This window comes from Somniosus microcephalus, unplaced genomic scaffold, assembly GCF_052327205.1.
Source record: "Somniosus microcephalus isolate GS21.2 unplaced genomic scaffold, FLI_Smic_1.0 unresolved_chr1, whole genome shotgun sequence".
NCBI lineage: Eukaryota > Metazoa > Chordata > Chondrichthyes > Squaliformes > Somniosidae > Somniosus > Somniosus microcephalus.
In genome coordinates, this window is record NW_028225179.1 from 14625344 (window position 1) to 14644293 (window position 18950).

The 18950-nt window shown below is 47.4% G+C and overlaps 1 protein-coding gene across 1 annotated transcript; it reads left to right on the forward strand.

Moving 5' to 3' along the window:
- Positions 1-2624: 2624 nt before the first annotated feature.
- On the forward strand, positions 2625-9795 carry LOC147093626 (putative G protein-coupled receptor 139). Its single transcript, XM_085973906.1, has 2 exons — positions 2625-2742; positions 8664-9795. The coding sequence occupies exons 1-2, from the start codon at positions 2643-2645 to the stop codon at positions 9593-9595; spliced, it is 1032 nt and encodes a 343-aa protein (XP_085830032.1). The 5' UTR covers positions 2625-2642; the 3' UTR covers positions 9596-9795.
- The last annotated feature ends 9155 nt before the right edge of the window (positions 9796-18950 follow it).

An 18950-nucleotide genomic window follows, 5' to 3' on the forward strand; every position in this document is an offset into this window, starting at 1 on the left:
CCCTATGGAGATTCCCCTCTCTCTGACCACATTTACCTGCTGCTGACCCTCTTCCCCCTCTCTCTGACCCCATTTACCTGCTGCTGATCCTCTTCCCCCTCTCTCTGACCCCATTTATCTGCTGCTGACCCTCTTCCCCCTCACACTGACCACATTTACCTGCTGCTGACCCTCTTCCCCTCACACTGACCCCATTTACCTGCTGCTGATCCTCTTCCCACTCTCTCTGACCCCATTTACCTGCTGCTGACCCTCTGCCCCATCTCTCTGACCCCATTTACCTGCTGCTGACCCTCTTCCCCATCTCTCTGACCCCATTTACCTGCTGACCCTCTTCCTCCTGTCTCTGACCACATTTACCTGCTGCTGACCCTCTTCCCCCTCCCTCTGACCCCATTTACCCGCTGCTGACCCTCTTCCCCCTCCCTCTGGCCGCATTTACCTGCTGCTGACCCTCTTCCCCATCTCTCTGACCACTTTTACCTGCTGCTGACCCTCTTCCCCCTCTCTCTGACCCACTTACCTGCTCCTGACCCTCTTCCCCCTCTGTTTGACCCCATTTCCCTGCTGCTGACCCTCTTCCCCACTCTCTTTGACCCCATTTACCTGCTACTGACCCTCTTCCCCCCTCTCTCTGACCCCATTTACCTGCTGCTGACCCTCTTCCCTCCTCTCTCTGGCCCGATTTACCGGCTGCTGACCCTCTTTCCCCCTCTCTTTGAACCCATTTACCTGCTGCTGACCATCTTCCCGCACTCCCTGGCCCGATTTATCTGCTGCTGATTCACTTCCCCCGTCTCTAGGATCCCATGTACCTGCTGTTGACCCTCTTGCCCCCTCTCCCTAACCCCATTCCTCTGTCATGACCCTCATTCCCCCTCTGGATGACCCCATTATCCTCTCTCTGACCTCCCATTCTCTAGTCTCCCCATCCTCCGACCCCCATTGCCCCTCTCTTTCCACGAGGCCCCAATCTGTCCCTCCAATCCATTTTCCAGTCTTCCTTCCTTCTCTCACCTCCCGAGTCCCTCACTGATTATATATAGGCCTTGGAGTTGATAAAGCACAGAATCACCTGAAATTTACCTGAGCTAAAAGGGTTAAATTACGAGGACATGTTGCAAAATATTGCTTCCATTTCCTTGAGAAAAGGAGATTGAGGGCTGACCTGTAAGAGGTGCTTAAAATGTCTAACGATTCAATAGGGTAGATACCGGGAAACAATTCTGTCTGGTGCAAGAATCATGAACAAGGGGACGTATTGTCGAACTCGCTACCACAATCATTAGTTGAATCGAATTGCACAGATGTATTTAAGGGGAAGCTAGATAAATACATGAGGGTGAAATGACTAGAAGGCCATGGTGATGGGGTGAGAGGAGACTGGTAGAGCAGAAACAGCAGCTTGGACCAGTTGGGCCGAATGGCCTGTTCCTCTGCTGTATATTATATGTAATTCTATACAATAAGCTTAACATTAGATTTATGTCATTCAGGAGCGAAATCAAGATGCACTTTGTCACACGATGGCTGGTGGGAATTTGAAACTCTAACCCACAAAAAGCTGCAGATGCTCGGGATTATTTGGAGCTTTCATGGCTGTGATCGATACATTGTTGTTAGCTGAGGATATGAAGGGATAAGTAGCAAAGCCGGGGAAACGGAGCTGAGCTGCAGATCAGCAGTGATCAAATTGAATGGCGGAGCAGGCCCGAGACACTGAATGACTGACTCCTGGTCTGAATGAACCTGTGTTCCACGGCCTGACCTTCGATAATATCACTGGAAAGATCAAAGTGAAACTACCGGGAATGGATAATAATAGAACATAATGAAATGAGCAGAAACTCTAAACCCCACCGCAGCCCACAGAATCCTGGGGGATGGTGATTTCCACAGCGATTCTGCTCTAAATGTAAACCCAACCTATTTCAATATTGTATAGTACCCCATACCTAGGTTATCCCTCTAAAGGAACAGGGCTCTGCCTTAACCTGTAACCTTTATAGAATGTGGATTTCAGTGAAACCGAGGATTTTTCGAGCCCCTGTCCATGGTTACATTTTCTACCTGAGATTTTACATTTATTTTATTCCAGTTGGTGTTGGTACAAAGCCCAACCTCTACCCGTCCTAAAGACATAAATCCCTCATTCAATTGCCAGCCTAAACTCCCACATTGAAAGGGCTGAGTTTGGAGGGCCGGGGGCGGTGTAAACACTGAAAGATGTTTGAGAATTGGGGGAATTCAGTTGCTGCATCGACAGGACTGAGCCGTGTGACGTCACAGAGGGGGCCCTGAAGCTGCTTCTGTTGAAGGTGTTGCAGCGATGCGGTCAGAGCCCGGCTTTCAGTACATTGACAGAGAGAAATGTGAGCAAAGTATTATTCCAATCTTTGGGCGGTTTCATTTCAAAACACTTGTAATATCAATTTGTATCTAATTAGTGCAGCACAAACATGACAGTGTAGGGAGTTGACGCGCTGCCCAAATGACTGGAAGTAATGTCCATACTCCTGATGCTTCCTGATCCCACGGGAAGTGTCCCTCAATTATAAATGGTTTTATCTTAATCTCTCATCTCACAGACTCAGTTGAGCCCTGTGTCCAGTGCCAACAGTCACCATCACTTCTCCGACAGAATGAGAGTTCCGTTCACCACGTTTCCATTTACCATCTTACCGCCAGTTACACAGGCAGTAATGATTTACTATCCGATTATAGCAGCCATTGGAATCCCCGGTAAGTGATTATCTTCCATTACTAAAGTTGTGAATCAGGGTTGACTCTGTTTCTGCTCCTATCTCGGTAAGTGTCCTTTTCTCACTGTTTTTCACAAGTCAATTGAAAGGCAGAAATTCAGTGACTGTATTTCCCGCTGTACCTCGTTCATTGACTGATAATTTTTTGCATTTTTAAGTTTCTTTAAACCCCATAGAAACTGCAGATTATTTTCTGCATTTAATGTCTTTCCAATGATTCCGTTTTAACTGAGAACTCGTGCAATGTGTGATTCCATGGAATATTTTCATTCCATTGTTTCCATGCCCGACCAGATTTTCTCTCCTCCCCTTCTTTCCAGTAACACTCGGTAATACCTGACAAGGACTATATTTTACTGAACATTCACTGTGTTATAAAATGCTGCAGTTTTTCCCCCTCTGACTCCCGCTGGGGATCGGTCGACTGACGGCCGCTCCTGGATATATACCTGGGAATCCGAACAGTCAGGACTGGGATTTGTTCAGTCTCATTAATCAGAATCTTCCCACTCTTCTCGGTCTGTTTCCAGCAAAGTGCTGGATATTGTTCCTGCTGATCACAATCCATGCCGAGGGTGGGTTTGTGCTCCATGCAGAGACACAGACTCTCCCCCTGGTCTTCTCTCCTGACCGGTCACCAGCCAGTTCTCAGACTCCTCTTCACCCACCGGGCGGGCACAGTGCTGCCTGTCACATCCCTTCCAGCAGCTCAGACCGGGAATCCAATGCAGTGAGAGAGTAATTGAAACAAAGCAGCGGCGCTCTGTGAAACTATCCTGGCTTTGTCCCCATTTTGAAAAATCCGTTTCAGCTTCCATCACCCGCATTTTACCCAGAGCACCGATCAGAATCCGGGTTCTGATCCCTTTATACAAACCGGACACTTTTATTGTTCAGATCATACACTTGCATGTTGATATAACACCGGCTGAACTCTCAGCCAGCCTGTCCACCCGGTCCAACCGCTGCTCGCTACCAAGTTATATTTAGTTCCCTTCTGATCCTTACAGTTAGAAGATATTTGTAAAGACAGTTAACCAGCCTGTCTCGATATCCCTTCATCACCTCTTCCTCCATCAACCTATCCACTCTACTCTGAAACTGAGCATAGCTTCTGCCTCAACCACTAACCCTGGAACTGAACTCCACCGCCTCCCAACTCTCTTTGTAAAGATGTTTCTCCCGCTCCCTTTTCCAATGTTCCGAATGTCTTCTGTTCAATCTTGTATCTATGACACCTCGTTCTTGACCCCATCATTTGCTGGAATCAATCTGCTTCTATCTACCTTCTCCCATCCTTGCAACATTTTAAACACTTTGATCATATCGCCCTGTAATCTGTGTCTGTGTTACATTCCTCTAGCTCAGATTCATAGTTTAGTGTGACTGAGCCCTGGGTATGAAACCGGTGTATTTTAACTCCTACATTACAAGGAATTAAATTCTCCACTTCAGCTGGGAAACTGAAATCTCACATTCAGTGGAATGAGTTCCCAACACCCGCTGCTACTAAAAGTTCCAGGTTGTTTTTTGAACAAATGTGATCGGCATCAAACTCCAATATTTCTACTATTGGTTTTAAAACTCTGCCAGGTCTGTTTAAAGATGTTACTCAGTAAGGACATAGTGAAGTGAGTTGTCTCACTGTCCCACTGACTCTCACAAATCTCAGGGACAATGCAGCCTAATGCTCTCATTGGAAGCTTCGCTCCTGTATTAATAAGTCTTTCTCTGAATATTACAGCTCACAGGGTCCATTGTGGCTCGGTGTCCTGCACCAAGAGTCCCCATCATTTCTCAGAGATAAATAAAGTGGAATGTATTGTATATCTGTTTGCCATGTTCCCGTTCTACAAGCGGTATTTGGTGTTCCGCTAACTGAATCTGAACTTACTGACTTTGTGAATCAGGGTTTATGTGTGTCACTGGTCTTTGTACATGCCCGATATTTTTTCTGTTCCTTCTGAAGAATTTGTTTTGCTTTTTCCAAATCAATGTCAGAATTTAATTGAATATCACATCCTCCCTGTCCGCCATCTTCCTTGAGTGATATGTTCATTGAGATCATAATGCACATATAATATCCAGCAAAAGCTCCAATTATTATCTTCATTCAATGTCCTGTCAGCGGGGGTAATTTTAACTGTAAAAACCGTCAGCACACGATGCAATGGAATGTTGGTCCCCATATTCACAAGTTGTAATACAGTGTCAGTTATTTCCCTGCTTCAGATAAAGTTTCACACAGAAATGATTAACAAAGGTGAGATTGCACAGTATTGGAGGTAACCTTGTGAGACGGGTTGGTAGTTGCTTGCGAGGAAGGAGACAAAAAGCAGGGATAAATGTTGATGGGATTTTGTTTTTTTTCACAAGGGTGTTTAAATTCGAAAGTGAGCAAGTGATGCTTCAGTTAAATCGAACCTTGGTCAGACCCCATCTGGAGCACGAGTTCAGTCTTGGGCACCGCATCGCCGGAAACATGTATTCGTCTTGGAGGGAGTTCAGCGCAGGTTCGCCTGAATTACACCGGGGCTTAAAGGGTTAAATTGTGAGGACAGATTGCATAAACTTAGTTTGTATTCCTTGTGTTTAGAATGTTGAGGGGTGTTATATACGAGTTATTTAAAATGATAAAGAGATTCGATAATGTACATGCAGAGAAACTGTTTCCTTGGTGGAGATTGGAGAACGAGGGGACATGGTCTTAAAATGAGAGTTATGCCATTTAGGAGGTAAATCAGGGAACACTTTCTCACACAAAGGGCAGTGGAAATCTGGAACTCGTTTTCCCAAAAGCCCGTCAATGCTCGGTCAATTGAAATTTTGAAGACTGTGATGGATATAACTTTTTATGTTATGAGTATCATGGGATATGGAACCAAGACAGGTAAATGGAGTTAAGATGCAGATCAGCCAGGGTCTAATGTGATGTTGGAAAAGGCTTGTGGGGCTGAATAACCTCCTCCTGTGTCCCTGTGTAACTGTGCATCAAGCTCCCAAGTCATCAGCATTTCTGCAATGGGAGTTCCATTAATCGCGTGTCCATTTCCAGTGTAACTGGTATAAGTGATTTCTGAAGTTATACTTGTCGCCCGTGGAGTTCCCGGTGAGCCATTGTAACCGGTTATTGATTGTATAAGTCCGTGTCTCTTTGTATTACTGCTCTCCTTGCGGGTCTGCTCAGTTGCTGTGTTTGTCCGGAGGTGATTATTCTACAGATTACGGGTCAGTTTCAGAAATTCTGGGAATATCACGCCCTAACTGTCCTCCCTCTTCCTTTTGCGATATGCTTATTGATATTATAATGTTCTGTGCTTTAATGGTTATATTCGGGACATTGCACGGAGAGTGAGCCCGGAGACTGAAGGAACGGAGAGCTGGGGAAATAGAAACATTACGGCACAGCAGTAAAGATATTTTTATTTTTAACTGACGACATTGGTGGTTGGATTCTCAGAGTGGTGGATATTCTTTTCTTCATATTCCGTCATTGCACTTGGAAATAGAAACAAGTGTAATTGACGGCAATCGTTGTGTAACTAGATCGTTTGTTATTTTAGTGTCACCACTGTTTAAAGTGTGACTCTAAGTAAGGCGGGGCTATAATTAATAAACCATTGAAACACTGATCCAATTGTTGAATCAATTAATGGTTTAGTGCATGATAAATGTGGCGAATAATTTTAGCAATTTTGTATAATGCTGCATATTTTAGATAAATAAATTACTGAAATGGTTTGACTCATTACAAAATATTGGTAACATTGGGAAAAAATTATCCCATCACATTTGGTGCATAGTAACTGTGTCCAAACCTTAGAAGTGCCGCCCGAACAGCCCTGTGGGAGCAACTTCACCACATGGACTGCAGCTGTTCAAGCAGAAGGTCCACCTCAACCTGCTCAGGGTCACTGGACAGCCCCTCACATCTCTTATCTCTGATTCGGGGGCAGTACCTTTACAATATATTTCTGTATCCATGGAGATCCCCCCAGCTGCTTAACTATTTAAAAATTATACACGCCTAAAATCATGTCATATCATTTCCACCTAAGTGTCTCTTGTCTAAAGTCGGTTCTGCAGGAAGACAGTGAATTATTTCTACTTCACCTACTTTATCTTGCAAAGGCTTTTCCTTCTGCACAGAGTTGTCTCTGATATATATAGTTCTCGTTTTTCTCTCTCTCTGTCTCTGTCTCTCAATCTCAATTTTTCTTTCTCCCTCTCTCTCCCCTCTCCCTTTCACTGACTCTCTCTTTTAGTCTCTCCCTATCTCGTTCTATCCGTCTCTCATTCTCTCTCTCTCCCACACACTCTTTCTCTCTCTTATTCTGTACCAATTAACCCATGACGCTTCTTTCCATGTCAAGCTGACAACCTGCCATACGACACATTATCCTGAGTGAAACTCTGATATTGTTGATTGTTTATTCCGAATGCTCAGTTGTATATATTTCCCATATCTGCTAGGATGTAATTTTGGAAAATCTTACAGACCAGGGTGACAGATTCTCAATATTGCTCGTGTGTCGGATTAATTTTACAGATGGATTCGTCCAATTCAGAGGTACAACCTTCCCACTAAAACTTTCTGAAGCTGAATCTCGGCAGGTACTTCGTTGTCATGGGTTGGACAGCAGCCGCTATTGTCACTTGCACTGGTCTTTGCTGTAAGCCTCGGATCGCCACCATCACCTCCCTCTGAAGTTTCATCCATTATCAGAGGTGACAAAAGCGAGGTCGGGAGTGTGCTCCGTCTTACTACGTGTACTTTGGAAGGTTCAATTGTTCCTGGGATCACAGAACAAGGTCAGCTTGTTTGTTGCTGCTCACATCTGACCTTCTCCCCCTTGCGGTGATTGTTGGAGTTTGCCCACATGATGTTGAACTGTTCAAGGCACCGATGTCAGGACCTGGGGTTTCCAGCGAGGGGAAGTCGGTTGATCAGGTGAACTGTCCATCTGACTTTTTCCTGTTCTAGCGAAGGGTCATCGACCTGAGACGTTAAATGTGTTTCTCCCTCTACAGATGCTGCCTGACCTGCTGAGTATTTCCAGCATTTTCTGTTTTAATTTCAGATTTCCAGCATCCGCAGTATTTTGCTTTTGTTGAAATGTCCATCCGGTGGTTTGTAAACAGAAACTGGTCGAGTTGACCCACAACAAGTCGCTTTGTAACATGGTGTTTGACATTTGTCTTTTCAACAGTTTTTAGTCATTCCCCCCAGTCTGAGAATCCAACCTGACAAATACGAGGATGCTCTGACCTCCGCCTGGTATCTGCTCCCCTCTCCTGGCCACGGATCCAAACCCGGCGATGATCTCACCATCGGTGGTCCCCGTTTAGCATTTACCACATTTCGGGCCGGCTTCATTCTCACTGCTCCTCACCCATCATTTATCTCCCAATTTATAACTGGCCATTCAGTACTTATTTTCAATCACTTTAATTTCGTTTTGTTTTCATTCGTTCTTCTGTCACTGAACTGCTACTTGTTGCTATTAATTATAACTCATTAACTGGCTGTCCATTTGCTCGTACAATTAAAGGGCTGGTAATTTACTCGGGACTCGTCGGGATTCCTTGCACTTCTGATGAAGCTGTGATGGTGGAAGAGGAGCAGCTCTGAGGAAATTCCCAGAGAATCCATTTTGTTCATGTTTTAATCTTTGCTGGAGGCGTTTATTTTCACTTATTTACTCCAGACTCTCTTATACTGAACATTGCAATTTTATGTTAAAATCGTTATCAACTGCACAATCCTAGCAGCGGTAACGAGTTCAGTTCCCACCCCCAGATCCTGCAGTAAAGTACATTTCACATCAAATACTGTGAAACTGGCTCCCTTGCTGTAACCTGAAGGCTGATTCCCTGTTTCTGTCTGTTTCCCATTTACAGCGAACGTGATGACGATTGTGATCCTATCCCGGGGAAAGTGCGGTCTCTCCAGGTGTATCACCCGCTACCTGGTGGCCATGGCGGCGGCGGATCTACTGGTCATTATCACTGATGTGATACTGGTTCGGATTAATGATTATTATTTCCCAACTACCTTCCTGTTCCTCACACCTGTGTGTTCTTTCAACTTCGCCCTGGCTCATGCAGTCACAGATATTTCTGTCTGGTTAACAGTCGCTTTTACTTTTGATCGTTTTGTTACCATTTGTTGCCAGAGGCTGAGGACTAAATATTGCACCGAGAAAACTGCAGCCGTGGTTATAGGAACCGTGTGTCTGCTGTTCTGTTTGAAAAACATTCCCTGGAACTTTGCATTTGGACCCTACTTTACAATCGACAACGTACCCTGGGGCTGTACAACAAAACTAGAGTATTACACTGTAACTGCGTGGGTAGCATTTAGCTGGATCCACCGCTGTTTCACCCCACTGCTCCCAATATTCCTGATGCTGCTGCTCAATGCTCTGACCGTAGGACACATTTTGGCGGCCAGTAGAGTCCGCAGGAGGCTGAGGAGCAGCAAGAGTGATGCGAATCACAATGATCCGGAGATGGAGAACCGAAGGAAATCCATTATCTTACTCTTCGCCATATCCGGCAACTTCATACTGCTCTGGACGACGTACGTGATAGTTTTCTTATTAATGCGAATTACAAACCATTATTATTCAACAGGTTTCAATGACCCGATGCTTATCGCAGATATTACCAGCTTTATGCTCCTGCTATTGAGCTGCTGCACAAACACGTGTATTTATGCAGTAACACAGACTAAATTCAGAGAGGAGCTGAAGATTGGGATGAAATATCCACTGAGAATAATATTTAAATTAGTTAAGCAACGAAAAGTTCGGAGCAATTCCCAGCATTAGACCTGCATTGCATCTCATATCCCATCCTGAGTTCTTTCCATCTTTTAGCGGAACCCCAACAGGCTCCATCTCTGCCCCAGGCTTCTCCAGATATAACGCTGGCCTCTATCTGACAAGGCCCGCGTGTTCCCATGTAAGAGTCAGTGAGCAAGGTAGAAGAGCTAGCATTATGTGGATGGTAAGGTTATAAAAGCGGTAGGGGTTTAATTGGATTAAATCAAACTCTGGACACAAAGAAATACAAGACCCAGCATTGAGGTTTAGGCTGATGTGAGAATGGGATGTTGATTGCTGGATGAGCGTCAGAACACGTGGGTTACACCAGTTGAGTGTGAAAGGAGAATAAGCCCGTCTGTAATTAATATTTAAATAATATAAGGACATGAACAATAACTGTGGCGGCTTATGTGTGTGGATTGCCTGGAGAACAATAAACAGATCATTAAAACAATCAGCCTGTGCTGTCTTTGGACTTTTGCTTTCTCTAGCTCGTGAACAGCTCCTCCATCACCGGTGGGACTGTGGGATTTATTGGAACTAAAGCGATGTTGTTTCCTATAGTGAGACTCCTGGACTTGTGCCGATGAACAGTGGTGAACTCCGTTCCCAGCCACTGACTCCATCCCTCTCCCTAACATCTGTCTGAGGCTGACCCACGCTGTTCACAACCTTGGAGTCATATTTGACCCTGGAATGAGCTTCCGAGTATCCGCAGCATAATGAAGACCGCCTATTTCCACCTCAGTAACATCGCCCGTCTCCACACTTGCCTCAGCTCATCCACTGCTGAAACTCTCACCCATGCCTTTGTTACCTCTGGACTTCACTATTCCATCGCACACCTAGCTGGCCTCCCACATTCCACACTATGTAAACTTGAGGTTATCCAAAATTCAGCTGCCTGTGTCCTTACTCGCACCAAGTCCCGTTCACCAATCACCCCTGTGCTCGTTGAGCTACTTTGGCTCCGGCTTAAAGCCTCGATTTCAAAATTCCCATCATAATATTCAAATCCCACCATGGCATCGCCTCTTCCTATCTCTGTAAACTCCTCCAGCCCCACAACCCCCCGAGTTATCTGCGCTCCTCTAATTCTGCCCTCTTGAGCATCCCTGATTATAATCATTCAACCATTGGTGGCCGTGCCTTCTGTTGCCTCGGCCCTAAGCTCTGGAATTCCCTCCCTAACCCTCTCCGCCTCTCTACCTCTCTTTCCTCCATTAAGACACTCCTTAAAACCTACCTCTATGGCCAAGTGTTTGTTCACCTGCCCGAATTTCTCCTTATGCATCTCTGTGTTGTTTTTTGTCTTTTTATGGACCTGCGCAGTGCCTTGTGACGATTTACTACTTTAAAGGAGCTATGTAAATAAAAGTTGTTGTTATTGTTGTTGCTTCCAGCATCGAGTTCCCCTGCACTTGTGTCTATGAACAAGGATGCTTCCAATAGTGAGACCCATGTCCCTGTGTCTATGAATAGTGGTGTTTCCAATAGTGAGTCCCCTGTCCCGGTGTCTATAAACAGTGCTGTTTCCAATAGTGAGACCCATGTCCCTGTGTCTATGAACAGTGGTGTTTCCAGTAGTGAGTCCCCTGTCCCGGTGTCTATAAACAGTGCTGTTTCCAGTAGTGAGTCCCCTGTCCCTGTGGCTATGGACAGTGGTGTTTCCAGTAGTGAGTCCCCTGTCCCGGTGTCTATGAACAGTGGTGTTTCCAGTAGTGAGTCCCCTGTCCCGGTGTCTATGAACAGTGGTGTTTCCAGTAGTGAGTCCCCTGTCCCTGTGTCTATGAACAGTGGTGTTTCCAGTAGTGAGTCCCCTGTCCCTGTGGCTATGGACAGTGGTGTTTCCAGTAGTGAGTCCCCTGTCCCGGTGTCTATGAACAGTGGTGTTTCCAGTAGTGAGTCCCCTGTCCCTGTGGCTATGGACAGTGGTGTTTCCAGTAGTGAGTCCCCTGTCCCGGTGTCTATGAACAGTGGTGTTTCCAGTAGTGAGTCCCCTGTCCCGGTGTCTATGAACAGTGGTGTTTCCAGTAGTGAGTCCCCTGTCCCTGTGGCTATGGACAGTGGTGTTTCCAGTAGTGAGTCCCCTGTCCCGGTGTCTATGAACAGTGGTGTTTCCAGTAGTGAGTCCCCTGTCCCGGTGTCTATGAACAGTGGTGTTTCCTGCAGTGAGTCCCCTGTCCCGGTGTCTGTGAACAGTGGTGTTTCCAGTAGTGAGGCCCCTGTCCCGGTGTCTATAAACAGTGGTGTTTCCTGTAGTGAGTCCCCTGTCCCGGTGTCTATGAACAGTGGTGTTTCCAGTAGTGAGTCCCCTGTCCCGGTGTCTATGAACAGTGGTGTTTCCAGTAGTGAGGCCCCTGTCCCGGTGTCTATGAACAGTGGTGTTTCCAGTAGTGAGTCCCCTGTCCCGGTGTCTATGGACAGCGGTGTTTCCAGTAATGAGCCCCCTGTCCCGGTGTCTATGGACAGTGGTGTTTCCAGTAATGAGCCCCCTGTCCCGGTGTCTATGGACAGTGGTGTTTCCAGTAGTGAGTCCCCTGTCCCGGTGTCTATGGACAGTGGTGTTTCCAGTAGTGAGTCCCCTGTCCCGGTGTCTATGAACAGTGGTGTTTCCAGTAGTGAGTCCCCTGTCCCGGTGTCTATGAACAGTTGTGTTTCCAGTATTGAGTCCCCTATCCCGGTGTCTATGAACAGTGGTGTTTCCAGCAGTGAGTCCCCTGTCCCGGTGTCTATGGACAGTGGTGTTTCCAGTAGTGAGTCCCCTGTCCCGGTGTCTATGGACAGTGGTGTTTCCAGTAATGAGCCCCCTGTCCCGGTGTCTATGAACAGTGGTGTTTCCAGTATTGAGTCCCCTGTCCCGGTGTCTATGAACAGTGGTGTTTCCAGTAGTGAGTCCCCCCCCGCCGAATTCCCCCCCCCCCGCCGAATTATCCCCCTCGCCGAATTTCCCTCCCGCCGAATTCCCTCCCACTGAATTTCCCCCACGCTACTCAATTCCCCCGTCTAATACCCCTGTGATACGCTCTTCTCCCCCGTTTAATACCCGTGATACGCTCTTCTCCCCTCTGAGCTACTCACTTCCCCCTGTCTAATACCCCCGTGATACTCTTCTCCTCCCCAGCTCATCTAATACCCGTGATAGATACTCTCTTCTCCCCCGTCTAATACCCGTGATACTCTCTTCCCCAGCTTGTCTAATACCCCTGTGATACTCTTTCCCCCCAATACCCGTGATACTCTCTTCTCCCCCGTCTAATACCCGTGATACTCTCTTCCCCAGCTTGTCTAATACCCCTGTGATACTCTTTCCCCCCAATACCCGTGATACTCTCTTCTCTCCCTTGCCTAATGCCCGTGATACTCTCTTCTCCCCCCCGTCTAATACCCCCGTGATGCTCTCTTCTTCCCCCCATCTAATACCCCCGTGATACTCTCTTCTTCCCCATCTAATACCCCCGTGATACTCTCTTCTCCCCCCGTGTAATACCCCCGTGATACTCTCTTCTTCCCCCCATCTAATACCCCCGTGATACTCTCTTCCCCCCTAATACCCCTGTGATACTCTCTTCTCTCCCTTGTCTAATACCCGTGTGATAGTCTCTTCCCCCCAGCTCGTCTAATACCCGTGATTCACTCTTCTTCCCCCCGTCTAATACCCCTGTGATACTCACTTCCCCCCATACCCCCGTGATACTCTCTTACCCCCAATACCCGTGATACTCTCTTCCCCCCCAATACCCCTGTGATACTCTCTTCTCTCCCTTGTCTAATACCCCTGTGATACTCTTCCCCCCAGCTCGTCTAATACCCCCGTGACACTCTCTTCCCCCCCAATACCCGTGATACTCTCTTCTCCCCCAGTACCCGTGATACTCTCTTCTCTCCCTTGTCTAATACCCGTGATACTCTCTTCTCCCCCGTCTAATACCCCTGTGACTATAGCTCCGTGACATCCCCCCTATAATACAACCCATTAAAATCCCCCATAATACCCCTGCGTACTACACCCTCGTGAAGTTACCCCACCGTGAAACTCTCCACCTATAATTTCCCCCCCGTTTAATCCCCCTCTGAATTCCCCCCACTTGTAGAATTCCCCTCGCTTATCTCCTGCGCCCCCCCTGCTGTACTGTCCACCCGTGTGCCACTCCTGTAAAATAACTCCCCCTGTATAATTCACCCCATCTCCCTGTACACTCCGCCCCCTGTACCTCTCTCCCTCTGTGAAACTCCTTCCCTCCTCCCCCTTGGTGAAACTCCACAGCCCCCCCTATATAAGACCCCCATATATCTCCATCCATGTATAATCACCCCGCCCTGTCAATCTCCCTCCCCACCGCTGGTGAAACTCCACAGCCCCCCCTGTATAAGACCCCCATATATCTCCATCCATGTATAATCGCCCCACCCTGTCAATCTCCCTCCCCACCGCTGGTGAAACTCCACAGCCCCCCACTGTATAAGACCCCCATATATCTCCATCCATGTATAATCCTGCCCGCCCTGTCAATCTCCCTCCCCACCGCTGGTGAAACTCCACAGCCCCCCCTGTATAAGAGCCCCATATCTCCATCCATGTATAATCCTGCCCGCCCTGTCAATCTCCCTTCCCACCGCTGGTGAAACTTTATTTTGCCCCGTGTGTGAATCACTCACTTACCTGGTGTGGCTCCAAATCACAACTCTCTTTAATTTGCTTTAATTCACGTCCAAACAAACAGACAATGTAAAACACTCCCCCCGCACCGAGCACAAAATGGCTGCCCACCCGCACCGAGCACAAAATGGATGCCTCCCCCCGCACCAAGCACAAAATGGCTGCCTCCCCCAGCACCAAGCACAAAATGGCTGACCCCTCGCACCGAGCACAAAATGGCTGCCTCCCCCCGCACCGAGCACAAAATGGCTTCCCCCTGCACCAAGCACAAAATGGCTGCCTCCCCCCCCGCACCAAGCAAAAAATGGCTGTGGCCGCTCACTCAGTCGGTGGCTGTAAAATGAGTGTCTGGAACATATTTGGAGAGAGATTGAGAAGCCTGGGAATAAAGGAGGGTGAGAGTGTGAGATGGGGGGCATGAGAGATCAGAGAGGGGTGCAGACGTGGAGCAAGAGATGACGGACATTCCCAACCTTCATGCACAGTACCATCCCAGCTCCAGGTATGTTCCTCACTGCAGGAAGGTGTTTCCCCCCCCCAACCCCCATCAGTGTAGTGGGAAACAAAACCTGAGCTGGGTGTCCCTGAACAGAGAAAAGACACACAGAGATTTGGGTGACATAGGAGGCCATTCAGCCCTTCGAGCCTGTCCCACCAATGTTAGATTGTGGCTGATCTGCACCTCGACTCCATTTACCCACAGGAGAGAGGCAGAGACGTAGAGGGAAAGAAACTGTTTGACTTGGCGTTATACAACAAACCGGGTGATGGTGAATCAGCCTCCCGTTTCACATCTCGCCCTATTGTAACATTGATGGAAATCAACCTCGGGAGAGATGTGACGCAGGATTCTGGTTTATTGTCACTGGGTTCACACTGTGGCACCGGGTCAACATCTGGCCCAGTGAGAGGGACTGAGGAGCAGAAAGCAGAGATACGGAAAGTGAGAAGGACAAAGAGGCAGAACGGAGTGAGAGGGAGCAAGATTGGGACTAAGAGAGAGAGAGGGAGCCAGAACCAGTGAGAGGAGCAGAGATCAGAAGGCAGAGAAACTGAGATTCAAATTATAAAGAGAGGCAGATGGACAAAGAGAGAGGGAGAGAGTGGCTGGCAGAGAGAAAGAGAGAGAGAGTTAGGGAGAGAGGCAGAAATAGAGAGTTGGAGATCGAGAAAGACAGAGAGTGCTGCAGAGAAAGAGTTAGCGAGGCAGAGATATCAAGAAAGACGTAGATACAAAGAAGATTCGAGAGGGAGATGAAGGGATGCAAAGATTAACGTTGCAGGAAGAGATAAAGAACAATGGAGAGAGAGAGATTGACGTAGAGATACAGATATAACGAAAGATGTGCCGATACAGAGATGTGACTCGAGAGGGAGGGAGGTGGAAAGTGGAATATACAGCTTACAGTGGGCGATCGGGAGAACTAACTCCAGTGGAAATTCAAGCCACCCGATGTGTCTACGGGGACAGGTGTCTCTGACTGTACAGCCTGGCCTGCGTGTGTCTCTGTCACTGGTCCCAGGCTGTAAGGGACAGACAGAGAGATGGGGAAATAGGGAGAGAGAGAGAGGGAATGGGACAAGTTTAGAGCAAAGAAGGAGGCCATTCGGCCCCTCATGTCTGCGCCGGACGATTTATAAAGCTATCCAGCCTAATCCCACTCTCCTGCTCTGGGTCCGTCGCCTTATCGGTTACGGCACTTCTAGTGCATATATGGCTCCTGGTTATTGACCTCTCTGCTGGGGGAAAGCAGTCCTTCCCATCCACTCTATCTAGGCCCCTCATCATTTTATACACCTCCATTTAATCTCCCTCAGTCTCTGTTCCAAAGAAAACCAACCCAGCCTATCCAGTCTTTCCTCATAGCTAATAAAGGAAAGTATCTAGTCTGCCATCTTCAGTGCCTTTTCTACAGAGGTAGAGAGAGAGAGGGTGGTGCAGAAAGATGTACAAGTTACATTGGGGGGAGCAAGCGATGGCAATGAATCGCAGGGTGATAAACAGACACATTGGCGGCCAGGCAGGCAGCCTGTGCTGAGGGGGCCTCGGTCACTCTCCTCCCTCTGAAGGAAGCACTTCTCCAGGATTCCACCTCCCAAAAGACTCTCTCTCTGCATCGTCACGTTGCAGCTTCTGGAGAGAGAGAAATGAAAATTGATTAAAAGAAAGCACGCAATGAATTAAAAAACTACATGCACAGCTCTGACCAAGGAAATGGAGTTTATTTTGCTGATTTGTCATCATTTACTGGTTTCTAAAAATGTCCCAATCCTCTGGCCTAACACTAATCTTGGCAACATTGTCTGCCTTTTCTTTCAATGTGATCCCATCTTTAACTCCCTTAGTTAGCCACGGATGGTGCGTCCTCCTCGTAGAGCCTTTCTTTCTCACTGGAATACACCTTTGCTGAGATTGATGAAATATCTCCTTAAATGTCTGCCACTGCTGAGCTAGCGTCTTACCCTTTCATCTATTTTCCCAGTCCGCTTTAGCCAACTCTGTCCTCGTACCCTTGTAATTGCCTTTATTTCAGTTTAGGACACTAGTTTCAGACCCAAGTTTCTCACCCTCAAAATAAATTTGAAATTCTACCAATCACTCTTTCTTCGGGGATCCTTTACTATGAGATCATTAATTAATCCTGTCTCATTACACATTACCAGATCTAAAATAGCATCTCCCACTTCTGGCATTTAACAGTCACCTCCATCTGCGTCCCCCCCTCTCTCTCTCCCCATCGCTTGTTCTCTTTCCCCCTCTCTCTGTTCCTATCTAGCTCCCCATCTCTGTCGCTCTTTTTCATTCACTCATCTGCTCTCTCTCTCTGATTCTTTCCCTCTATCTCAGCTTTAATCTTGATTAAAATGTATTCTGAAATGTTTCTGTCTCAACATTTAAAATAACGACAAATCCAATTGCATTTTTTAAGTTAAGGGGGAAAAATTCGGTTGCAATGCAAAAAGAGAGAGAGAGCAAGCGAGAGAAAGCTCGAGAGAAATAACAACAACAATTAGATTTGTATAGTGCCTTTAATGTAGTTAAACCTCCCAGGGAGCTGCACAGGAGTGTTATAAAACAAAATTTCACATCGAGCCACACAAGAGAAAGATTGCGAGAGAGAGAGAGAGAGAAAGCTGGTGAGAGAGAGAGAGAGACAGAGAAAGCTGGAGAGAGAGAGAGAGAGAGAGAGAGACAGAGAAAGATGGCGAGAGAGAGACAGAGAAAGCTGGAGAGAGAGACAGAGAAAGCTGGAGAGAGAGACAGAGAAAGCTGGAGAGAGAGACAGAGAAAGCTGGAGAGAGAGACAGAGAAAGCTGGAGAGAGAGACAGAGAAAGCTGGAGAGAGAGACAGAGAAAGCTGGCGAGAGAGAGACAGAGAAAGCTGGAGAGAGAGACAGAGAAAGCTGGAGAGAGAGACAGACAGAGAAAGCTGGCGAGAGAGAGAGAGAGAAAGCTGGAGAGAGACAGAGAAAGCTGGAGAGAGAGAGAGGAAGCTGGAGAGAGAGAGAGGAAGCTGGTGAGAGAGAGAGAGAAACCTGGAGAGACAGAGAAAGCTGGCAAGAGAGAGAGAGAGAGAAAGCTGGCGAGAGAGAGACAGAGAAAGATGGCGAGAGAGACAAAGATGGCGAGAGAGAGAGAGAGAAAGCAGGCGAGAGAGAGAGAAAGCTGGCGAGAGAGAGAGAGACAAAGATGGCGAGTGAGAGAGAGAGAAAGCAGGCGAGAGAGAGAAAGCTGGCGAGAGAGAGAAAGCTGGACAGAGAGACAGAGAAAGCTGGAGAGAGAGAGAAGACTGTTTAAAATTAATATTGTTTAAAAGTAATATTGTATGTACCCAACAAATGTCAAATCGATTGACACCTACAGAATGTTGGAAAACTGTACCTTTTTGCTATGTAAGCTTTGGCAATATGGTTCTCTGTAAACTTTCATGCCAATAAAGCATTTTAATTGGAATTGGAATTGGAATTGGACAGAGAAAGCTGGAGAGAGAGAGAGACAGAGAAAGCTGGAGAGAGAGAGACAGAGAAAGCTGGAGAGAGAGAGACAGAGAAAGCTGGAGAAAGAGACAGATAAAGCTGGCGAGAGAGACAGAGAAAACTGGAGAGAGAGAGACAGAGAAAGCTGGAGAGAGAGACAGACAGAGAAAGCTGGCGAGAGAGAGAGAGAGAAAGCTGGAGAGAGACAGAGAAAGCTGGAGAGAGAGAGAGGAAGCTGGTGAGAGAGAGAGAGAAACCTGGAGAGACAGAGAAAGCTGGCAAGAGAGAGAGAGAGAGAAAGCTGGCGAGAGAGAGACAGAGAAAGATGGCGAGAGAGAGAGAGACAAAGATGGCGAGAGAGAGAGAGAGAAAGCAGGCGAGAGAGAGAAAGCTGGCGAGAGAGAGAAAGCTGGAGAGAGAGAGACAGAGAAAGCTGGAGAGAGAGAGACAGAGAAAGCTGGAGAGAGAGACAGAGAGGAAGCTGGAGAGAGAGAGACAGAGAAAGCTGGAGAGAGAGAGACAGAGAAAGCTGGAGAGAGAGAGAGGAGAGAGAGAGACGGAGCGTGAGAGAGAGACCGAGCGACCCGGCACCAGGACACCGAGAGCCCGGAGACACCCGGGACACAGCCCGGCTCACCGAGACCGAGAGACCAGCCCAGAGACACAGTAAGGCCCGGGGACAGAGAGAGAGAGAGCGAGGTCGCGGGAACAGAGAGAGAG

Coding starts and splice junctions, on each gene's coding strand:
- LOC147093626 (XM_085973906.1), top strand. CDS start 2,643: ATGAGAGTTCCGTTCACCACGTTTCCATTTACCATCTTACCGCCAGTT. Junction 2,743..8,663: donor AGCAGCCATTGGAATCCCCG/GTAAGTGATTAT, acceptor TCCCATTTACAG/CGAACGTGATGACGATTGTG.